General features: G+C 45.6%; 1 protein-coding gene across 7 annotated transcripts in view; it reads left to right on the plus strand.

Annotated features, from left to right (window-relative positions):
- Nucleotides 1-20,751, plus strand: part of ENOSF1 (enolase superfamily member 1) — a 26,455-nt gene continuing 5,704 nt past the window's right edge. For 4 of the 7 annotated variants that reach the window (XR_012121170.1, XM_017659875.3, XM_017659877.3 and 1 more), the window contains exons 1-11: nt 1-158; nt 4,605-4,713; nt 8,382-8,497; nt 10,455-10,541; nt 10,921-10,947; nt 13,897-13,969; nt 14,084-14,122; nt 14,532-14,614; nt 15,354-15,388; nt 17,450-17,537; nt 18,866-19,000. Coding sequence is in view for 6 of the 7 variants with exons in the window: in XM_017659875.3 (XP_017515364.3) it covers nt 75-158; nt 4,605-4,713; nt 8,382-8,497; nt 10,455-10,541; nt 10,921-10,947; nt 13,897-13,969; nt 14,084-14,122; nt 14,532-14,614; nt 15,354-15,388; nt 17,450-17,537; nt 18,866-19,000 (876 nt within the window). In the remaining variant the exon portion in view is untranslated. The remainder of the gene's footprint in view (nt 159-4,604; nt 4,714-8,381; nt 8,498-10,454; nt 10,542-10,920; nt 10,948-13,896; nt 13,970-14,083; nt 14,123-14,531; nt 14,615-15,353; nt 15,389-17,449; nt 17,538-18,865; nt 19,001-20,751) is intronic. The other 3 variants (XM_017659878.3, XM_017659879.3, XM_037018061.2) reach the window with 2 other exon arrangements.

A 20,751-nucleotide genomic window follows, 5' to 3' on the forward strand; every position in this document is an offset into this window, starting at 1 on the left:
GGCCCCACCGCTTCCGTCGCGCGGACCCGGCCAACCCGAGGTGGCTGCGCCCGGGCTTTCGGGCGTGTGGCGACATGGTGCAGGGCAGGATCTCTCGGCTCTCGGTCCGCGATGTACGCTTCCCCACGTCGCTCGGCGGCCACGGCTCGGATGCCATGGTAAGCGCTGCCCGACGCCGCCTGCCGTCCCCGCGCCGACGCCAGGCCCGCTTCCTCGCGGAGAGCCCCGCGGGTCCGGGGCAGGTTCCCAACTTTGGAATCTATACTTTTGTAAAGGGGCGGGCCGGGTACAAAAGTGCCCAGAAACTCTTCTGCTTCCGGATTTTTATCTTTCTGATTTTTCTCTGCTGCTGTGTGGTATTTCTGCTTTCACATTTACGATTCGCATTTTGCTAGGAGTGGTAGAATGTATAATATGCAACAACAGCAAAATGGGCTTGTCGGGTCCACAGCAGTGACACTCCAGAACGCGCTGCTGGCTTCCTCTGTACTGAGAACTTGGGGTTCGCGGTCATGGAGACCAGGAAGCCCGGGGTCGGGCGTTTTGGATGGTGGTCCTGCCTCGGCCACAACTTGCTGTGTGACCTGGAGAAGGCCCAACCTCCCTAGGCCTCTTGGGCCCATCTGTGAAATGAGGAAGTCACAGTCTGGCTGGGAGACCAGACAGACCAGTTGAAAGTAACTTTGGGGTCATGTGAGAGGGGACTCTCATGAAATTACCTGCAAACATGGTTGTGAAGGATTTGTCACTGCCAAGAGTTCTGCAAAACAAGTTTTTGGAAGTGCAGTGAAGGCTGAGGACTTTGACTCCTATCTAAATGCTGAAGGGCGTTTTTGCTCCCCCACCCCTTCCCCCCAACCCCCACAAAAGGTGTAGTGCAGTGGTTCCCAAATATGAGCACTATGCAGGGACTCCTCCTGGCGCATCACCCCTGGACCCTCACTGCTCTGCTCCCTCCACGGACCAGCAAGCCCGCCCTAGAACACAAGGCCATACGAGTGTGGGATGGATGTGGGAACACGTGCTGGGAAGTGAGAAACATTCCTGTTACTGGTGCAAAGGAGGGGAACGGGTGCCTGAGGACCCTTTACAGTCTGATGTTGGCTTTGTAAGGGGATGGAGGGCACACTGATACCATTATATTACCTGTGCTGTTTGTGTTCCTGAAATATTTTATAAACATAGGCCTCTTGTTAAAAAATGCTAACTGGAGTTATTACATTTGAAAGAATATCCTTTATTCTGAAATTAAGTTCTTCCAGCTTTTTAAAATCCTTACGTGTCCTTTCTTATATTTTGGTGAATGACTTAAAGAACACACAGTCGGCAATCTTTTGTGGATCTGCAAATAAATGCTTGAAATTTTACTGGCTTGTAAAGTCCAAGCAACCACCTTTGCCCTCTGAGGTATAACAGTTGTGGGTAAAACACTCAGTCACTGCAAGCGTAGGTTTTCTCCTCTGTAAAATGGCTGTAATAGTACCTGCTTCATACATGTAAATGAGATGCCTGTAAAGAGCCTGACACAGAGAAGGTCATCAATAAGTTTGGCTACAACTACTTTTTACATATGAGGAGACCGTAGAAGGCCTAGACTTTACTCTACTTTGAATTTGTGAAGTGTTAAAGTAGTCTGGTTTGTATAGAATGATTTAAGAAATGGAATCTGTCTCTAAGCATGAGTGGATTATGACCTCTGGGTTAGGACACATTATCTGACATCTATGGCAAACTCATAAATACTTAAGTATTTATCTTCCAGAGATATGGTGTGTGGTGTGCACTGATTTTCAAGTGCCTTAGCAGAATGTGCTACTTTGCAATTCTTGGTGGAACTGCTTCTTGTGCCCTCATGGCAGGCTGGGCCCAGCAATTTAGCACTTAGCAGCAGAGTGAGCCTTTTAAATAAGTAGGATGTTTTCATGGAAGAGCCTTAACACTGTTCCCCATACCTGTTAAAAGCAAAGAATTCCAGTTGTGACTTCTTACTTTCCTTTTTAGGAAACATGGAGCACTCAGGCCTGGGCATATTTGTAGGTTGCTTGCTTGTCCAGGCTAGCAGGCCCGCTCCGGCTGACCCTGGCAACTCCCAGCCATACTTTTCCTCTCCTTTTCCCATTTCCCCTGAGAGGCTGTTGACACCACACCCTCCCTCCTCGGCCTCAGGCCTGCCCCCTAACAGTCAGAAGACTGCCCCAGCCTCACCGAGAAGACTGAACACAAGCGCCCCTGGCGGGTCTCTGCAAGTCAATTTCCAAAGCAGCCCTCTCTGTCCTCCCAAATGAATCCATTCTCCTGTGTCCCCACTGCCACCCCTCCTGGCTGCTGCTGCCCCATTCTACCCTTCCTTCCTCCAGCATATTCGTTTTCATTTTCTGCTTTTCCCATAGTTCCTTCTCCTCCATGTGGACAGGGCTTCCACTTAGGAATAGTCCTTACTTGACCCTGATACCTTCCTGCCTCCTCCTGCTTCTGCTCCTTCCCCACCACACACCAAATTACTGGCCCTGCCTCTTGCTTCTGTCCTTCACATTTCCTTCGTCCTTAATCTGAAATCGGCTTCTGTCTCCCTCGTTCTCCTGTAGTCACCCTTGTTATTTCTGCTTCGGCCAGATTGCATGCTCCCAGAGCTGCTCTGTGTACTTGGCCAGCGCCTGCCAGGTGTCCCAGGTGTCATCTTGGCCTTCCCTCCCACCGCATGCCCAGCTGCCATCTGGACACTGCCCGTTGGATTTCCCGCCTTCATGCTGGACATCGGCCATCCATCTTCCTTACCCTGCACCCCCTCCCGATCCTTCTGGGATCGTTCGGCCACGGGGCTCAACAGCTTCCAGTCACTTTTGGCTCATCTCTTACTTTTGATGCTCCTAGAAGGCGTCAGTGATAGCTTCCCCTCCACCAGATCAGCAACTGTGCTCGGGTGGTGAATTTGTGGTGTCTGCCTGGGAGCATTATATCCCAGCTTCTGCCTCAGGAACCCAGTGGCCAAACTGGGCTGGTCGCCAACCCTGGAACACACAAGTCTTTCCTTGTCTGCCACTTCACTGCCTTCAGGGCCACAGTTACTCACCTGAGACAGGCTCCCCTCCCAGGCCCGGTGTGTCCTTCCCCCATCGCAGAGCTCCCAAGCCTCCACTGGGCAGTGCAGATCCGGCTTGTACCTCCACCAGGTCCGGGCATTCAGCTGGTAGTCCCCTCCGCCCGGCTTTCCTAGTTTGCCCCTCTCCCAGAGACTTACCCCATTCTGCCTGCCCCTTAGTACTGGAGTTCCATAACCATGGCTTCTGAGCTGTAACTTTCTCAAGGGCACAGGTGTCTGCGCCCCCAGCGACCTGCGCAGTATCTGACCTGCCGCTTGCACTTAGCAGTGCAGTTGCTCCGCAGGCCTGTGAGCTGCAGCGCGCCGCCTCCTCCCCTCCCTCAACGTGGGCACTTCAACCTGCCTCTTCACATTCCGTTTCTGTATCTGTAAGACAGGGACGGGAGCACTTGCCTTATGTATTGTTATGATGATTAAATTAAATCATAGAAAGCTTTTTTAATAGAATGCCTGTAAAATAAATATTGTGTGATAATAACAGAAATGAGAATAAATTGTCATAGCCCTATGCAAAACTGTTAAATAGCTGCACCTTACATTCCTATTAATGCATTCAGGTCTTCTGCCTGGCTTTTGGGGGTCTCCGTCATCTGCCCCCACACCACCTATCCAATCTTGTCTTAATTCTCTTGTAGACCAACACCTTCACTTCTCTGCCTCGCAAGCTCTGGATATCCTGTCACTCTCCCTTGCCTATATCACCTGTCCCTCTGCCCGTCCAGATGTCTAGTCATGCATATTGGCTTTTTCTCCCCACTGTATGAGAAAGTTCTAGAGACAGACTTGTTTTTTTACTTCTCCATCTTCTGTATCAAGTAATAGTCAGTCAGTGAACACTATTCAAGTAATAGTCACTGTATCAAGTAATAGTCAGTCAGATAGTAGTCAGTCAGTGAACACTATTAAAATACTGTTTGATAGTAGAAAAATAGTAGTTAAAAATAGTTAAGTAGATAGTAGTTAAGTAGTAAATAGATAGTAGTTTAAAAAAAAAAAAGCAAAGCAAAAAGTGGATTAATTTGTCTTGAAGCTTTAGTTCTTTATTTACCCCAGAGATCTCCTTGAACTTATGCCCTCTTTCACTACATTGCAGTCAGAAGAAGACAGTTGCTCTTTTATCTGCAATGAAGATAAGTCCAGTTTTGTGTAAGAACTTTCTAAAACCTGGGCTTGTTCAACTTGAAGCTGCTTCTAATGGGCTCTGTTCAAAGAGCTGACAGAGCTGCAGGCAAAACTCCTGAGTTTAAAACTGAGTGGGACATCAAAGGTGACATAATTGCAGACTGGCAATACAGATGTACACATTGTGCTTGTTCTGATACTTTGAATCCTTTGTCCACTCAGAACCCCTGCGTTTTCTTTGCATGGCATTGGGATTCCACCACATTGGAGCACTTCCTGCATATCCCCTGTTGCATTTTCTATTCTCATGTGATATCGTTCTCAGGATTACCTTTGGATTTCTCATGTTTGTGTTGTTTGGTGGGGGATATTTCTCCTGCAGCACACAGACCCCGACTACTCGGCTGCCTATGTCGTCTTAGAGACTGATGTGGAAGATGGACTCAAGGGCTATGGCATTACCTTCACTCTGGGAAAAGGCACTGAGGTTGGTGAGTTGAACATTCCCTTAAGCTTCCAGAGTGCTTATTGTTCACTTAGTTCCAGTTCTGACCTGAACCTGTGACCTTATTTTCTTCTGTATTAACAGTGTTTGAAGTGAGTAAAAGCAGGCTTTTATGGTTATTTATTTCATTGGGAGAAATTTGGGAAAAAGGGGCAGAAGTTGGCCTCTTTCCTTGCAGTCATGGATAGACTGCAGGAGAATCCTTGAATCTCCATCCATTTCTCTGCAGAACTTTGAGAACCTAAACCAGACGAGGGACTAAGGGACACGAGAGAGGACAGATGTGCACTCATGTAGCAAGGCTTACCGTGCTGTGCCAGTGAGCCTACTTTTCAAACTGTTTTACACCAAGTGGTTTCAAGTTCACCGCTCTTCATGGCTGAGAAGGCCTTTGGCTCTGCCTGATTTCAGAAGAGTAGATTGTGTAGGATGCCCCTGGGCCATGAGGAAGGCACACTTCCCTCCAAGCTTGGTGGTGGTCTTGAGACCCTTCATTTTGTAGACATAATGGAAGCTGAGGCCCAGACAGCTGCTCAGCTAGTCAGAACCTCCTGACTACCTGAGGTGCTCTCTCTCCAGAACATTTAAATACAAATTATTTGTTTGTTTTTTCTGGAATATATAATCCATGCACAGGATACAGAAGTCAAGAAGTGCAAGAAGATGACCTTTGCCAGATTAATTTAAATGGATCATTAGGTTCCAGGGCCAAATGGTGACAGGGAAGGAAGGGAGTAGATTCTCCAACTGTGTGGTAATGTGTTATTCTCCCCGGGGTCGCTACACTGTCAGCCCTCTCTTAGCAGTAGAGTAAAAGTCTTGCCCTGCTGAAAGATTTTAATACTGTCAAGCAGATAAAAGGAGAGAGAGGGTGTGTAGGACAAGAGAACCTTTCTTGAACTTTAAGTGGAAACCACCAGGGTGGCCGCCACTCCAGCTCTTCCCAAGGCTGGCATCAATCGTGCTGTCAGCCAGGCCAGCAGACATCCCTCAAGTGTCCATGTGCCAGTCCCTCTTCCAGGCACTGGAGAAATAATTTTAACAAGAGCAAAAGAGAAGGGAATTCTACATACAAGGAGAAGGAAAGCACAAACTTCTCAGGCACACAGACATAAAGGAAATGAAAGTTCAGCGTGAGAAGAAATATTTTCTAAAAATGGTTGCCAGTTACAGGGAGAGAGGGTTGGTTCATCGTCCAGGAGAGCCAGGCACAGCTTCAGAGCAGAGGGGAGGCTTTGAGATGAGTCTCCAAGGAGAATTAGGAATTTGCCCAATAGCAGGAAGAGACTCAGCCTGATTCCCTGCCCACCTCCCCATGAAGTCAGCTCTTTACTGTAAACACTTCCCCCAGGCAGTGACCGCTGACTGTGATAGGTTTGTGAGCTGCATTTCAGGTTCTCCTGTGACTTTAATTATCTCTGGTATAAATTTGAGCACTTTAGGAAGCTGCTTTCTGTATACTGCAAACCATACAGGGTGGCCTCTAAAGGTTGCATAAAACTCAGGAAGCTCACAACATACATATAGGACAGGCTTTTGGAACCACTCTGTCAACAGCCGAGACTTTGAACTTTGCTGACTCGAGCACCCAGCGAAGAGACCCTGTGCCATTTGTGTGCTCACAAGGACAGCTGCAGGGCTCTCCTCCTCGGCTGCTGAGGCCAGGGCTTCGTGGCCTTCACCAACTTCATCCCCGTCCATTCCCACCCCCACCCAGCACGGGTAAATCAATTCCCATCTCGTGCCTTTAGTAAGTGATGTAGTTGGCTTCCGCCCTTTGCAGACCATAACACGACAGGATCCATTTTCACTCTAACCCTGCCACATATTTCAGGTGACTCACTGCAGTCTCACTGAATGCATTTCATTGTATTCCCATTAACGTGGAAAAAAATTCCATTAGCTCATCATAGTTCTCCCGCAGCCTTTATCAGCTTACTTACCTAATCACTCTTTTAGGGTCAAAAAGAGAAAAAATAAGGCTTTCTTCATTACTATAAAGAGAATGCATGCATGGGGTGGGGCAAAAGACTGGGAGGAAGACAGGGAGGACGGAGGGAGGGAGGGTTATGGTTTTTTTTTTTTTAATGTATGGAATTGACCAATACAATTTTAAAAAGTAGGAAAAGAAAAAGATGAAAAAAGAATTTTTCAAGAGATTAAAAACAGTCTTATGGGGTGACACTAGCACTCGGCTAAGACCCACAGTAATCCATAGGCTTTACTCACTTGCCCTTCCTGGGCTCATTTTGAGTGAGGAAAATCTACACGCTATAGATGATTGGTGTTGCTTGTGTGCCTCTTTGAGCCATAAGAGATGAGATCACCCTCAACTTGGTTAAATGCATTTGCCACTGTGACACCAACCAGGGTGTGCTCTAGTCAGTGATTCCCAGCCAGCAGCTCACCACGAGATGGAGATTTGTTGTAGATAATGATACCTCTCTCTGAGATGCTGACTTACTCTTCAGATGTCTTTAATCCAAGAGCACCAACCATCACAGACTGAGGAAGAGTCTGTTTCCTCAAAAGTCTAGTGAATGAATATCTAAGCTGGGATGGTTCTGTGTCCTATTAACAAAAGCCCTGGAGAACCTGGAGTGGCTGGTCCAGCCCTAAATGCTACATATGAGAGCAAGCTCAGTCGTCTGAGAGCTATCCCACATAAAAGCCTGGCATGCCCTGAGAGCATGTTTCAAATACTTGCAAAAACATCTTTCTCCTAAGATCTGACAGGAAGTAAAATTGCATCTCTCCAACTATGCTATGAAATGACCTGAGAATTTTAATAATGAAGAAAGACAACACCAAACAACAAGTTCATAAACATTTTTTATAGCAAATTAATTTCGGTGGGGTTAAGTTGATAACTTACTTTGGGCATTTACACGTAGAGTAAGTGTTGTATAGAATGAGTGAAGACTAGAACAGTCTTTCCTATTCAATTTGTTACTTTTCTTTTCCTCTGAAATAACACAATAAGGGTTTTTAAAATAAAACAGCAAAAGTAAATAATTGATGGTAATGCTGATCCAAATTAAATTTAATCTTCAAATTACTTAGGAAAAATGTACTATCATAAGTAAGTCAGTAGTAAGAAATTTAATGTTTATGAAAACTGTTTTCATATACTTTAACATTTTACATACATTGTGCTAACTGCAAATTCATTTCATTTCATCTTTAACAGTGTGTTATGCTGTGAATCCAAGATTTCTTGTGCTTGACAAAAATGAGACATTTCTTTTTTTCTTCTTTGTCTTTTTTTTTTTTTTTTTTTTTTTACTCACACTTTAAGTCAGTGAACAAGCAAGGTTTGGTTTTCCATGACTGTCCAGACACTTTACAAAGTGAACAAGAAAGTAGTTTGGGAACATGATTTAAACTTTCAGATCTACAGTTTTGTGTTTCACATGGCAACCATTCAGAATGTGTTTGCTGTACTCAGGAATTAAGTTCTGTATGTTTAACAATTATTGTGTTTGTGTGATACAACCTATGACAACCACAGAAGCCATATTTGGGGCAATTTGTATTTAATTTTTGTATTTAATTTTTTTTCATGAAATCCCCACATTATTTATGGTGCTTTTTGTATCTTACTTTGTTGACTTCATACCCAAACCTATCAAGAATTAAATCCTTGTTTACTAGTTGTCTGTGCTGTGAATGCCCTTGCCCACCATGTGCTTGACAAGGACCTCCAAGACATTGTTGGTGACTTCAGAGGCTTCTACAGGCAGCTCACGAGTGATGGACAGCTCAGATGGGTAAGGGGGCTAAAATGTAAAATGCTTCTATAAGTAATGTTACTAAGGTCTAACATGTACATTATGACAGATGTGAATAGAGACAGGCTTACAATTTTAAGGGAAAACATTTTACTCAGAAAAATTAGGGCTTGAACCATTCAGACCATCTGTGTTTTGAGGTAATTAGTTCCTTTCCGTGAGAGTTGGATGTATTTGGATCCTGAGAGTGGCTGCCCTTATGTACCTCATCTCTGTTCCCTGAGTGAGAAGTGGTTTAGACTCTCTAGAGGGTAAACTACTGAATGGCAGTCTTTTTGGGGGAGAGATAATATGGGTTATATTGGAGTTGTGGGAGAAAGTTATTAAGAACAAGTTAAGAAGATAGAGCCTAGAGCATCTTTCATGTGTTTAAGTCTGTATTTGAACCCTAAGTTCACGGCATGAAAAAAGTGAGGTTCTAGAGAAAGGATTCTGTCACATTAAGATCAGCCCCATCACCAGGACCTTGCCCTTGGCTCTGTCTTTCTCTGACTCTGCTCAGTCTCCTGGTCGAGCACAGAGAAAGGCACCAGAATATACATGTTCCATATTGCCTCAGGTTTCAGCTTTAACTTTCTGCAAAGCAAGTGGAGCTTGCTTTTAAGGGTATCCCTTGATAACCAGCCAAATCTGGGATAATTTAATAATAATAAAAAATATGTTAGTAATTCATATTCATTTCATACAGTAATGCCTATAACTCATTGAATAATGTAAGAATCCATGAGTCCATTCACATAGTAAACAAATACCAAGAGGAAGTTTGTCATTACAATAGAATAGAAAATACAACATGCAATATATAATATAAAACGAATGATAACATTAGACATTCACCATAATGCAGCCACCATAGCTATAATTGGTTGAGGCAAGAATCATCAATGGATGCAAAATTTGTGGGCAGTATTACTCTCCTCACTTAGAGAGGGAACACGGGAACCTCACAGAGCAGCAGCCTAGTGGACACTAACTCACCCAAGTGCTTAAAGATGATAGCTCTAAAAGGAACAAAACGATATCATTGCTTACCTAGAATATATGCCAAGAATGTATAACCTGAATGTGATGAAGGAACTCCAGACCGACCCATGTTGAGGACCTTGTACAAGTCCGTTGGCCTGTATGCTTTAAAAATGTTAACAGCACTTAAAAACAAGAAGAAACTCTGTTCTAGATAAAAACAGACTAAAGAAACATGACAGCTAAATGCAATATGAGAATAAAGTAAAGTATGTTATTGGGACAGTTGGTGAAATTTGATTGTGGGCTGTCCTTAAGGTATTAGTATTCTATCAATGTTATAGTCCCTGAATTTGATCATTACCATGGTTATGTAAGAAAATATCCTTGTTTTTAGGAACCACACACTGAAATATTTAGGGTTAAAAACATGTTATCTGCAACTTAAATGGATCAGGAAAATAAATTTTATATATATTATATAACATGTTTTTTATTTGCATATATCTATGTACATATATATGTATATCTGTGTGTATGTGTGTGTATATATATATATATATTCAGAGAGAGAGAGAGAGAGAGAGAGAGAGAGGAAATACACAGGGTTTTTTTTTGAGGTACATACAATAAAATGTACAAATCTTAGAGTACCGCTTGATGAATTTTGACATCTTTACACACTCACGTAACCATCGCCCAGACTGAGATACAGACATTCTCACTAATTTTTTTCCCCTTCACCTAGTTCACCCATCTCCCATACCCCCCTCCCATGGTAACTACCAGTCTATACAGTAGTGTTTTGTACTTATTCTTGTAACTCTTCTATAGCTTAGAAACTTTTTTTTTTAATGTTTAACATCTGAGTTTCCATTGCTGCCTTTTAATTCTTGAAATGTGTCTCTGGCTCAGAGACCTAAATAGCTTTTCCATTTCTAAGAAGTGGTGGTATGTTTTGCTCCCTAACCAGATTGGTCCCGAGAAAGGTGTCGTGCATTTAGCTACAGCAGCCGTTCTCAATGCCGTGTGGGACCTGTGGGCAAAGCAGGAGGGAAAGGTAAGTCCTCTAAGGGGCACGTCTGTGGCCTGTGCCATAGTGCAGCACATGGCAGAGAAATGAACACCTCCTTTGTGCACAGCCTTCTAAACAAGAAAGACAAAATACAGTGGGACCCAAAAGGAAATACAGAGAATTGTTTGATTTTTTTTTTCCTTCTTAGAGATATTGGCAGTAGTTAGGACATGTAGAAGGAGGTTAGAGGGGGCTAAGAAAGAAGTGGGAAGCAGGCAGCAAAGGAGAGGGGTGGAGGCAGCATTAGGGATGTGGTGCGTGGCTGGGCAGGGGTTTGGGAATGGTAGTTGGCATTTACTTTCAGGAAAATAATGGATATTTGACACACATGTTTTACTAATCTCTTCTTGTTTTTTCCTTCAAGCCTCTATGGAAGTTACTTGTTGACATGGTAAGTAAATTCTTATTTAGTATATTTCATATTAATGTATATACAATAAAATGCACAAATCTTAGTGTACAACTTGATGAATTTTGACATGTGTATACATTCATGTAACCATCACCCAGATCAGCACATCACACATTCTCAGTAATTTATTTCCCCCCTTCACTTATTTCACCCATTCCACACACCCCTTCCCTATGGCAACCACCAGTCATTCTCTGTGAGTATGAGTCTATTTATGGTTTGTTTGTTTTTGGCTAATTTTGTTTCTTAGATTCCAAACATAAGTGAAATCAAGTTGTGTTTGTTTTTCTCTGTCTGACTTATTTCACTCAGCATAATACCCTCTAGGTTCATCCATGTTGTCACAAATGGCAAACTTTCATTCTTTTTATGACTGAATAATATTCCACCATATATATGCACTACCTCTTCTTTATCCATTCATCTATCGATAACATTTAGGTTGCTTCCATATTTTGGCTATTGTATATGATGCTGTAATAAATATTCAGAGTGCATATATCTTTTCAGATTAGTGATTTTGTTTTCTTTGCGTAAATTCCCAGAAGTAGAATTACTGCATTGTATGGTATTTTTATCTTTAGTTTTTTTGAGAAACATCCTTGCTGCTTTCCATAGTGGCTGCATCAATTTGCAATCCCACCAGCATTCTTTTTTCTCCACATCCTTGCCAACACTTGGTATTTCTTGTCTTATTGATATTAGCTAATCTGACAGGTGTGAGGTGATACCTCATTGTGGTTTTGATTTGCATTTCCCTGAAGATTAGTGATACGGAACATCTTTTCATGTGTCTGTTGGCCATCTGTATGTCTTCTTCAGAAAAATGTCTATTCAGGTCCTCTGCCCATTTTTAAATCAGATTATTAGTTTTTTTTGGTGTTGAGTTGTATGATTTTTTTCTATATTTTGAATATTAGCCCCTTATTGGATATATCATTTGTGAGTATTTTCTCCCATATGTCAGGTCGCCTTCTCCTTTTGTTGATCTTTTCCTTTGATGTACAGAAGCTTTTAGTTTGATGTAGTCCCATTTGTTTATTTTTGCTTTTGTTTCTCTTACCTGGGGAGACACAGCCAGGAAAAAGGCAAGTAAGTTCTTAATCATTATAATTGTGTCTGTGAATGAGATGGTTTTCACAGAGTACTTGCCTTTTGATAATCAGTAAATATATTCAGGACTCTCTATGGATCACTGTAGTGATGATAAAACAAAAAACCAGTAAAGTCTAATATTCCTTTTCTGATATTTGAAGTAATAGCTGTGCATATACAGGCAGGGTGGGCCAATGTGAAGGGCTGAGTTCAGGTCCTGCCTTCCCACTGTGGACTTTTCCCACACAATACAAGTTCTCTGAACTTCTGTTTCCTAACTAAGAAAATGGGATAATCATAACTTCTCTAGAAATCTCATAGAACTGGTTTAAAGACTAAATGAGAAAAGTGCTTCACAAACTTTGAAGAGCACAATATTCTTATTAAGATACTATGCTGTCATTTTGACGCCAAAAGCAAGTGATGGATCAGACTGTTGTGGTCTGTGCTGTATGATTCCAGAAGGAAAGGAGCCAAACAAACACTGAATTCTTAAGATATGTACCTTGCTGTTTCCTTCCCCTTGACCTGTGTGCAGCGAGGATGAGCGCCTGGCTGCTGAGGAGAAAAAAATTATGAGCAAGTTAAGGGGAGGGAACTTCAGACCCAGACAGCCCTGGCCTTGAGTCTGGGCTCCACCGCTTACTGGCTGGGTGACCTTGGGCATGTTACTTAACCTTTCTGAGCACCAGCTGCCCCACGGTGATGCTTTGGATTGTCACTAGATTTCTAGTAGTCAGCAAATGAAGTCCCTGTTTTATTTGGTGTGACCATTAAGGAAAAACAAAAAAACACCACGGCCTTGAAGACTGTTGGGCCAGCAGGCATTGTCTCTTTTCCGGAGGAGAGTGAGGGCAGGAGGATTTCCTGCCATCTCTCTGACGTGGCTGTGGGTGGCTTTGGGGGCACCATCTGAAGGGGAAGACAAGTACTTGTTGAGCCATTTTCAGGCTCAAGGTTATCCCCTAGAGGGGTGTAGAAGGTGATCCCCAAAAGTGAAATCCTGCCTGTGGACTCTTCATTCTTTTGGATCCTGTTTGCTGTTTCAATGCCAGTAGTCTTAAGAGAAGCAGAATCTTAGTGTTGAAAGAGCTTTTATAATTTTTAATGGTTATAGTTGTTGCTATTGGTTACAGTAAGACCTGAGTGGGATCAGAGCTTCCCGGCTGACTGTTAGATCAGGGCAGGGAGGGTGCCAGCCACAGGCCCAGCTGAGAATGTTGGATTTCCCGGTGTGGCCAGAGCACTGAGCGTGGGACAGGAGGAGGTGGGAAGAGGACAGCCAGAGATGCCCAGGGTGAGCTGGCATGCTGGGCACTCTCATATTTAATCTGCTCTGCTCCTGTCGGTGAAGTGAATTGTCCCTACTTGTCAGGACAGAACTTGCCTAAGGTCTGTTAATGCAAGGTGGGTATAGGGTTGGCAGCCTTCTGTCCTCGCCCGCTGAGCTGCCCCAGGATCATGGTCAGCCCTGAAGTGTGCAGTGCCACCAGCTGCTGTTCTATCCATTTAGCTTCTGCTGAGGGCTCAGGCATGCCAGGTGCTCCTTCCAGAAGCAGGGGGTGTTGGAATGACCAGAGCCCAGATTTCGAGAGAGGGGAGCGTGCTGGGGAGGGAGTGAGGGCCCAGAGCATGAGGGCCCGAGGACTTTGGGAGATGATGACCCTCTGAGGGACTCTACACTGAAGAATGAAAGAATCAGACATTTAAACACAAACCCCCAAAGTGCTTTCCGGGAAGGATAAATCTCATGTGTCAGCGTAAGCAGATCCTTAGAAACATAATGTGCTCATGAATTGATTTGTGCCTTTTCCCCTTCTGTCCCACTGCCAGGACCCCAGGACACTGTTATCCTGCATAGATTTCAGGTACATCACCGACGTCCTGACCGAGGAGGAAGCCTTCGGTGAGTCATACTCAAGTGATGCCCGTGGAAGCCTCTGGCGCCTGCTGATGTGTAAATAGCACAGCAGCATGCTTTGTTGTCTGAGAGAGTGATGATGCTTTTTATTTTTTCCAGAAATACTACAGAAAGGTCAAGTTGGTAGAAAGGAGAGAGGTTGGTTGTGAGGAAATTTCCTTCATTATTTTTGCTGTCACTGTCCACTTTGGGGTGTCCTTGCCCTTTGGGGTTCGCACTGTCTGCTCAGATGCCCCCTGCCCAACAGCCAAGCCCTCTGACAGACGGTTGAGTCTGGATGAAGAAGCCTCCTAGCATGACTATGCAGGACGGCCCTCGGCCACTGGGATGGCCCAGGAGGCTCTCCTGAGCCCCTGGATTTGACATCCTCAGAATCTGCATGGTCATGAATGCAGCCAGGGGGCTGGACTGGGCGCTGGGTGCCTGGAAAGGGTGGGTCAGAGGAGAACAGCTGGATTCTCAGTGGGCGGCAGCTCAGCTATGGGCAGTTCTAATTCTGCAGGTCCCTGGAAAGCACAGAATGTCCACAAGTGTTGTGTTTCCACAGAGAAGCAAATGCGGATGCATGGCTACCCTGCCTATACCACGTCGTGCGCCTGGCTGGGGTACTCAGATAACACACTGAAGCAGGTGGGCATCTGAACTTCATTTTGTAGGCAGGGTTCATATTCCCGGCTTTCTGGAATTTTCTCATTAGCCTGTCTAAGTTGTTATGGATCCAAGGCCTCATTCTGAACATACTTGAGCAAAAGTAAAGCCACTCACATTGTGGATCTGGGACCCTGTGACCTCAGGACCTTGGGTTCTGGAAGGTGACAGTCTGATTGCCAGGCAGAGGCAGCAGAGTAACATTGTGTAGTGTCACATAACTTCCTCACTGGGAAATAGGGGAATAATATTATCTTGTGAGTGTTTCTAAGGATTCAGATAAATGCTGTAAGTTGCGTGGTACTCAGAGCAGAGAGGTTGGCATGTGGCTTGTGATCAGTGTGTGGGTGATGTATCACTCCTTCTCATCCTGCTGTACCTGCAGCGGGGAGAGAGAGAGACTAGTTCCAGTTCGATATTCTTGCTTCCACTAGTTCTATGGGTGCCATAGAATTTCCTTGCTTTAAAAAGAGGTCTATCAGTGCTCCATTCCCCTGCCAATAATGTTGTGACAATTAAAGAAATTGTTCCCATAGAGATGAGGAGAGAAAGTCTCTCTACAAGTACAAAGAGTTATGCTCTGCTGGCTAAGCTGTTTCTGCTCTTAATTCAACAACGCATGTTCATGCTACAGCCGCAGTGTTTCTGAAACCACATCAGAGAGGATGGAGGGGCCCTTTAGACCAACTCTATGGTGAGGTCTGTGCTCTTTTCCCCACAGCTCTGCATGGAAGCCCTGCAGGACGGCTGGACCAGGTAATTTATTTGTGTGGTAATGAACTTGACTCTCCCAGTGAGCAGCCCGGGGAGGCTGCTGTGTTGGAGTGGAGTCAGGATCAAACGGCACCAGAGAGGCAAGATTCGGTCAGGGGCGGTCTGTGTGTGAGACCGTAACAGAAGCCCCAGGGTTCCATCTCCAAGGAGGAGGTGTGGGTCCTAATTAGAATCCTAGAACAGCAAAATTGAGAGAAACCTGGCCGTCTCCTGTCCAGACTACCCACCGGCCCTGCTCTCCTGCACGGTTATGGACTTGGGCATCCTGGGGGCTTCCTCTGGGTAAATTGTGCTTGTCAGTGGCCATGAATCCTGATGCAGTGCAGGACACAAAGGGACCATCACCACTTGTCTGGTCATTGTAAATCTGCATGTGCAGCTGAAGGTGGCACGTTCTGCTTGTAATTCATCACCAGCTCTCTGCTTGACTTCCACTCATGTCTAGCCACCCAGTCTCCTGCCTCTCAAAGTATAGTCTGTGGGGCAGGAACATCAGCAATCCATGGGAGCTGGTTGGAAGTGCAGAATCTCCAGCCTTGTCCCAGACCTGCTGCATAGGAATCTGCATTTTAGCTAGATCCCAGAGTGTTTTATGTGTACTCTAAAGTTTGAGAGGCACCGAATTCTTGTTAACTCTTCAATGTTGTGAAGGGTTGTGTTGGAAGAACTTGAAGGAAGCAGCATGAAGCAGTGGAAAGGGAATTAGGATTGATGAATTTGGAATTCACATCTTGCCTTTTTCCCTCATCTACTGCAAGAACTTTCTGCGTGATCATGGGCAAATTGCTCAACCTCTCTGAATCTCATTTTCTCTCTATATAAAATGGGAATAATATTAATTCATGATTCTCCTCAAAGTTACTAGAACATCAGAGTATCTGCAAGGGGCTAGCGTGGTTGGGATTCACACCAGCACCCAGTAAGCACCAGCGCCCCCTCTCCCTCCACACACCTTGGATGGGCAGATCCATCAGACCTGGTGAGTCAGAGAGGGCAGGGAAGTGATTTCACAGGCCTCCCAGCACAGGAAGCCCAGCATCCAGAAGCTGAAGCTCCCACCTGGGACTGGAGTGTCTTCTTTAGTGTGCTTAGTGGTGAACAGAGGTGAGAGAAGAGCAACAGATGCCTGCATGTGCAGCGTCTGTGAGTTGTGGGCCCTGCGGGAAGTGGAGGAGGACCCCGGGCAATCCATGCCAGCCTCCCCATGGTGGTGTCACTTCCTCCATGGGGCAGTGCCATTCTTGGGCTGACCATCCTTTCTCCTGGTCATGGTTTAGGAAATAGAGGCCCAGGTCTGAGGAACAGCTTGGCAGCAAAACAAATCAAGGGAGCCCCCCGCAGGGCCCAGCTGTGATACACAGGAGGGGAGTCAGGATCAAATGGCACCAGAGAGGCAAGATTCAGTCAGGGGCGGTCTGTGTGTGAGACTGTAACAGAAGCCCCAGGGTTCCATCTCCAAGGAGGATTCTCCTCAAATTTACTCATGAATCATGAATTGAGGATTCTCCCCACTGCTCTTCAGGTATGTGGTGCTGCGGCTCTTTACTCCCCAGCCTCTGGCTGCTGCCCCATGGGGCCCCTGGGGCCCACCTCTCACTGAGCTGATCTGGGGTGAGGCCCTCTAAGGCCAAGTAGATGGAGGCATTATATCCATCATACTCTTTGTGTTCAGATGTAACAGGGTGGCTCTCCTGGCTCCCCTTCCCAGCCTTGCTCTTCTCTTCAGTTATGACTGTGGCTTTTCATTCTTAATTCCTTTTCATGGCACAGTGAAAACTCACTTAATGTTATTTAAGGATCTAACTGCTTTCTCGGTTCCTTAACTTGGAGTCAGCAGGCAATTTAGAGTTACTGCTCTGATACTGAGTAAAGAAATTATGTTTTCAGGGTTATTTTCCAATGACTTGTCTGAAGACTGGGATAGGGCTCCCTAAAAAACATGACCTGTGAATTATTGACAGACAGCCACTTCTGCAGAAAATCCAGGTGTCTTTGCCAAGTTAGGGGACAGTCCTAAAGTACCAGACCAAATTCATTTTATAGGTTTAAGGTAAAAGTTGGTGCTGATCTCCAGGATGACATCCGTAGATGCCGACTCATCAGACATTTGATTGGACCTGAGAAGACATTGGTAAATATCCCCTCCTACCACTGAGAAATAAGCAGCCTTGTATGAAGCCATTGTCCAGAGCCAGAATACAGCTGGTGCCAAGCACAGATTGAAGACTTTGTGAATTTTTAAACTCAGTGTCAGAGGAAGTACACTTTGTGATCTTGCAGTAGGCAAACTCTTAAAAAAATAAACAAACTGAGGGGGCTGATAGTTTTTAATTTCTTTATTATGTAGGACTAGTTAATTAAGACCAGGGTTAGGGATTGTTCCTTCTTGCTGGCATAGATGCACCTGAGCAAACAAGTCTCCCATTGGTGCCCCAGTGTGTCAATCATTTAATCTCCTTTAGTCACAAATGCGTAGATGGGTAGGTGGGTCTCAGGGAGCCGTTGTTGAAGAAATGCTGGAACTTTCGCTGAGGTCAATGTAAGGATCAGTCATTCCTGATGAGTGTTTTGTAGAACACTTCTCATGCGTCAAGTATTTTCATGAAAGTCACAGCGAGGCAGTCTGTGTGTGAGACCATAGCAGAAGCCCCAGGGTTCCATCTCCAAGGAGGAGGTGTGGGTCCTAATTAGAATCCTAGAACAGCAGAGCTGAGAGAAGCCTGGCCATCTCCTGTCCAGACTGCCCACCAGCCTTGCTCTTACCCACCTGGACTTGTAAAGAGACTTTCCTCATCTCCATAGGAACAATTTTTATGAAGATTTAGAGGCATGTTTCATAACTTAAAATAGAAGTTTGAGTCCTCAACGGATCAGAAGTCCCATTATTTATATATGAATTGATGCTACTTTTGTCTTATGAGATCATCCTGATCCAAATAACTTAGGAGACAAATTGATTCTGGGTTATGAGCACAGCGTCTTGTGAGAGAACTCTTACCACTTAGCACATTCTGCTAGAGATACCCTTCCCTGTGTCTGTCTTCTCCAAGTGGGACATGTTGTGGGTGGAGGGCTCCTTTTCTTGGTCTCTGACACCCAGCTGCTGGCTTTAGGTGGGATCACAGCATGCAGTGAGGCAGGGCCTTGGAGTGAGAGGCCTGGACTTGCACTTGCCATTTACTTGACTTTCTGTTCTTGAGCAAGTTCCATAACTTCTCTGCAGGTTAGTTTCCTCCACAAGACAGATTTAAGCCAAAGTGCCAGTTGGCGGCTGCTGTCTGGCTCCCTCTGCTCTGGCTGAGTTCTGGGCCTCTGCAGAGGCAGTGCCAGGCTCCTGCAGGGAAGGTTTGCTCAGCGTTCGGTGGCATGGAGTGACAGCTTCTCCTCCTGGGAGCCAGGACCCTGCAGCAAGCTCAGCATCAGGCGGGCCTCGCTGTCAGGGTCTCTGCCTCCTTGCAGATGCTGGACGCTAACCAGTGCTGGGATGTGCCTGAGGCAGTGGAGTGGGTGTCACAGCTGGCAGAGTTTAAGCCGCTGTGGATTGAGGAGCCAACCTCCCCTGATGACATCCTGGGACACGCCACCATTTCCAAGGTAGAGAAAGTTCATTGCTAAGAGTTGAAAGGCTACCAGCAATCTAAAGGTTAATAGACTCATACTTTGTAAATATAGAGAGATTTATAAGTTAAAAGTTTCCATACTTTGTAAATATAAACATCTATTAAAATATTTTACTCACCCAAAATGAAACAAAAAGTGTAGGTTTCTCTGGTTGACTCAGAAGAAAACGTCTGCTTAGCTAATGTCAAGGTCAGGCCTCCCCAACAGGAGGTTGCCTGTCTGTTTCTCTAGAGCACTTGCGCCAGGGCACTTCCTCCGGAAATTCACCCAAGTTAGGGGGCCCAGCATCTCTCCCTTTTAGATTTAGGAAGAACCTGATAGGTCAGAACATCTAGAAACATCCTGTCTCACAGGGAGAGCCTCCTGTTAGCCAAGTGTACAGCACTGATGTATAAAGCCAGGAAGCCTGGTGTTTCATTTATAAGGAGAACTATAACTTTGGAGCACAGGATTTTTGAATCCTGTGACCAGAGCAAGCTCCATGAGTGGCCATATTAAAGCAAAGGCTGCTGGATGAGTGAAAGATCAGGTAGGAACTGATCGTAGGATTTGACTGTGTGGTGGTGTCAGACCAAGATGGCCCAACGCGTCCATCTGCCTGGGGAGATGTCCCTGCTTCTGGCACCAGATCTGTTGTGCCTTTAGCCTCGTCCCTCCCACAGGTACCGCCAGCACTGGCCTCTGACCCCGTACTGCACCTGATAACCCTGTTCCCCCTGCTGTGGCATGGGATCAGGGCATTCCTTTGGCTTATAGTCAAGTCCTACCTGCCTAAGGACAATTTTTCCTCCCCGAGATGGCTTGACATTGCTATACTCTGCCCCATATGTGCTGATCTTACAACTGTCACTCTGAGGCCAGTCTTAATTCCAAGTTCTAGAAGGGAGATCTCTATGTGTCCTCTATGAAGTCACGGGTCCTACTGGGATGTGCGGTGGGGGATCAGGGGCCCTTCCTGTTACTCTCAGTAAATCAGCTTTTGATCTCCTTGTGTCGAACCCTCCACAAAAGCCTGTGTTTAAGGAATGCCCTCCACTCTGCTCACCACACACTGAGAGTGTGGTAGCTGTTAGTGTCGCTGCTATTACTCCCTAAACAATGAGAAGACCTGCCGGGAGAAACCAAAGATGCCCACTACAGTGTCAGTAGCACTGCAGTCCCCACAGGGCTGAGGGCGCGGCCTTAGCCCAGATGGAAGGGGTGTGAGCTTCAGGTGGGAGGACAAAAAGCAGCTGTGAGTTAAGAAGATTCCAGCACCTCACCTGGTTAGGAGTTCTCCAGGGGAGGAGTGAGCTCAGCCTAAGCCATAAATTAGGATCTGAGGCCATGCACTGTGCTTAAGGGGAGAGGGTTCTAGAATAACCACTGTAGGGGGGTTATCAGGGAGACCACAAAAAGGGAATAAAGGGAACAATGACCTGTGGGAAGGATTCAGCCATGGACTGGACCCTTGTGCATCTGTGATGAGCCACTACTGAGTGACTGTCTCCCAGTTCCACACCACTGCCTGGGGCCCCAGAGAGGAGGAGGAAGGCCAGGCACACTCGGCAGGCATACTGACTGGAGCAGGGGCCAGGTCGCTGCAGGAGAGAATCTGCAGAGCCTCCCAGGAAAAGAGCCGATGGCAAGCGCTGGCTCTTCTCTGCGTGCACACGGCCACCTGTGTGCACATGTGTGCCACCCATGCGCACACACACCTCCTGTGCACAAATGTGTGCCACCCC

This window comes from Manis javanica, chromosome 9, assembly GCF_040802235.1.
Source record: "Manis javanica isolate MJ-LG chromosome 9, MJ_LKY, whole genome shotgun sequence".
NCBI lineage: Eukaryota > Metazoa > Chordata > Mammalia > Pholidota > Manidae > Manis > Manis javanica.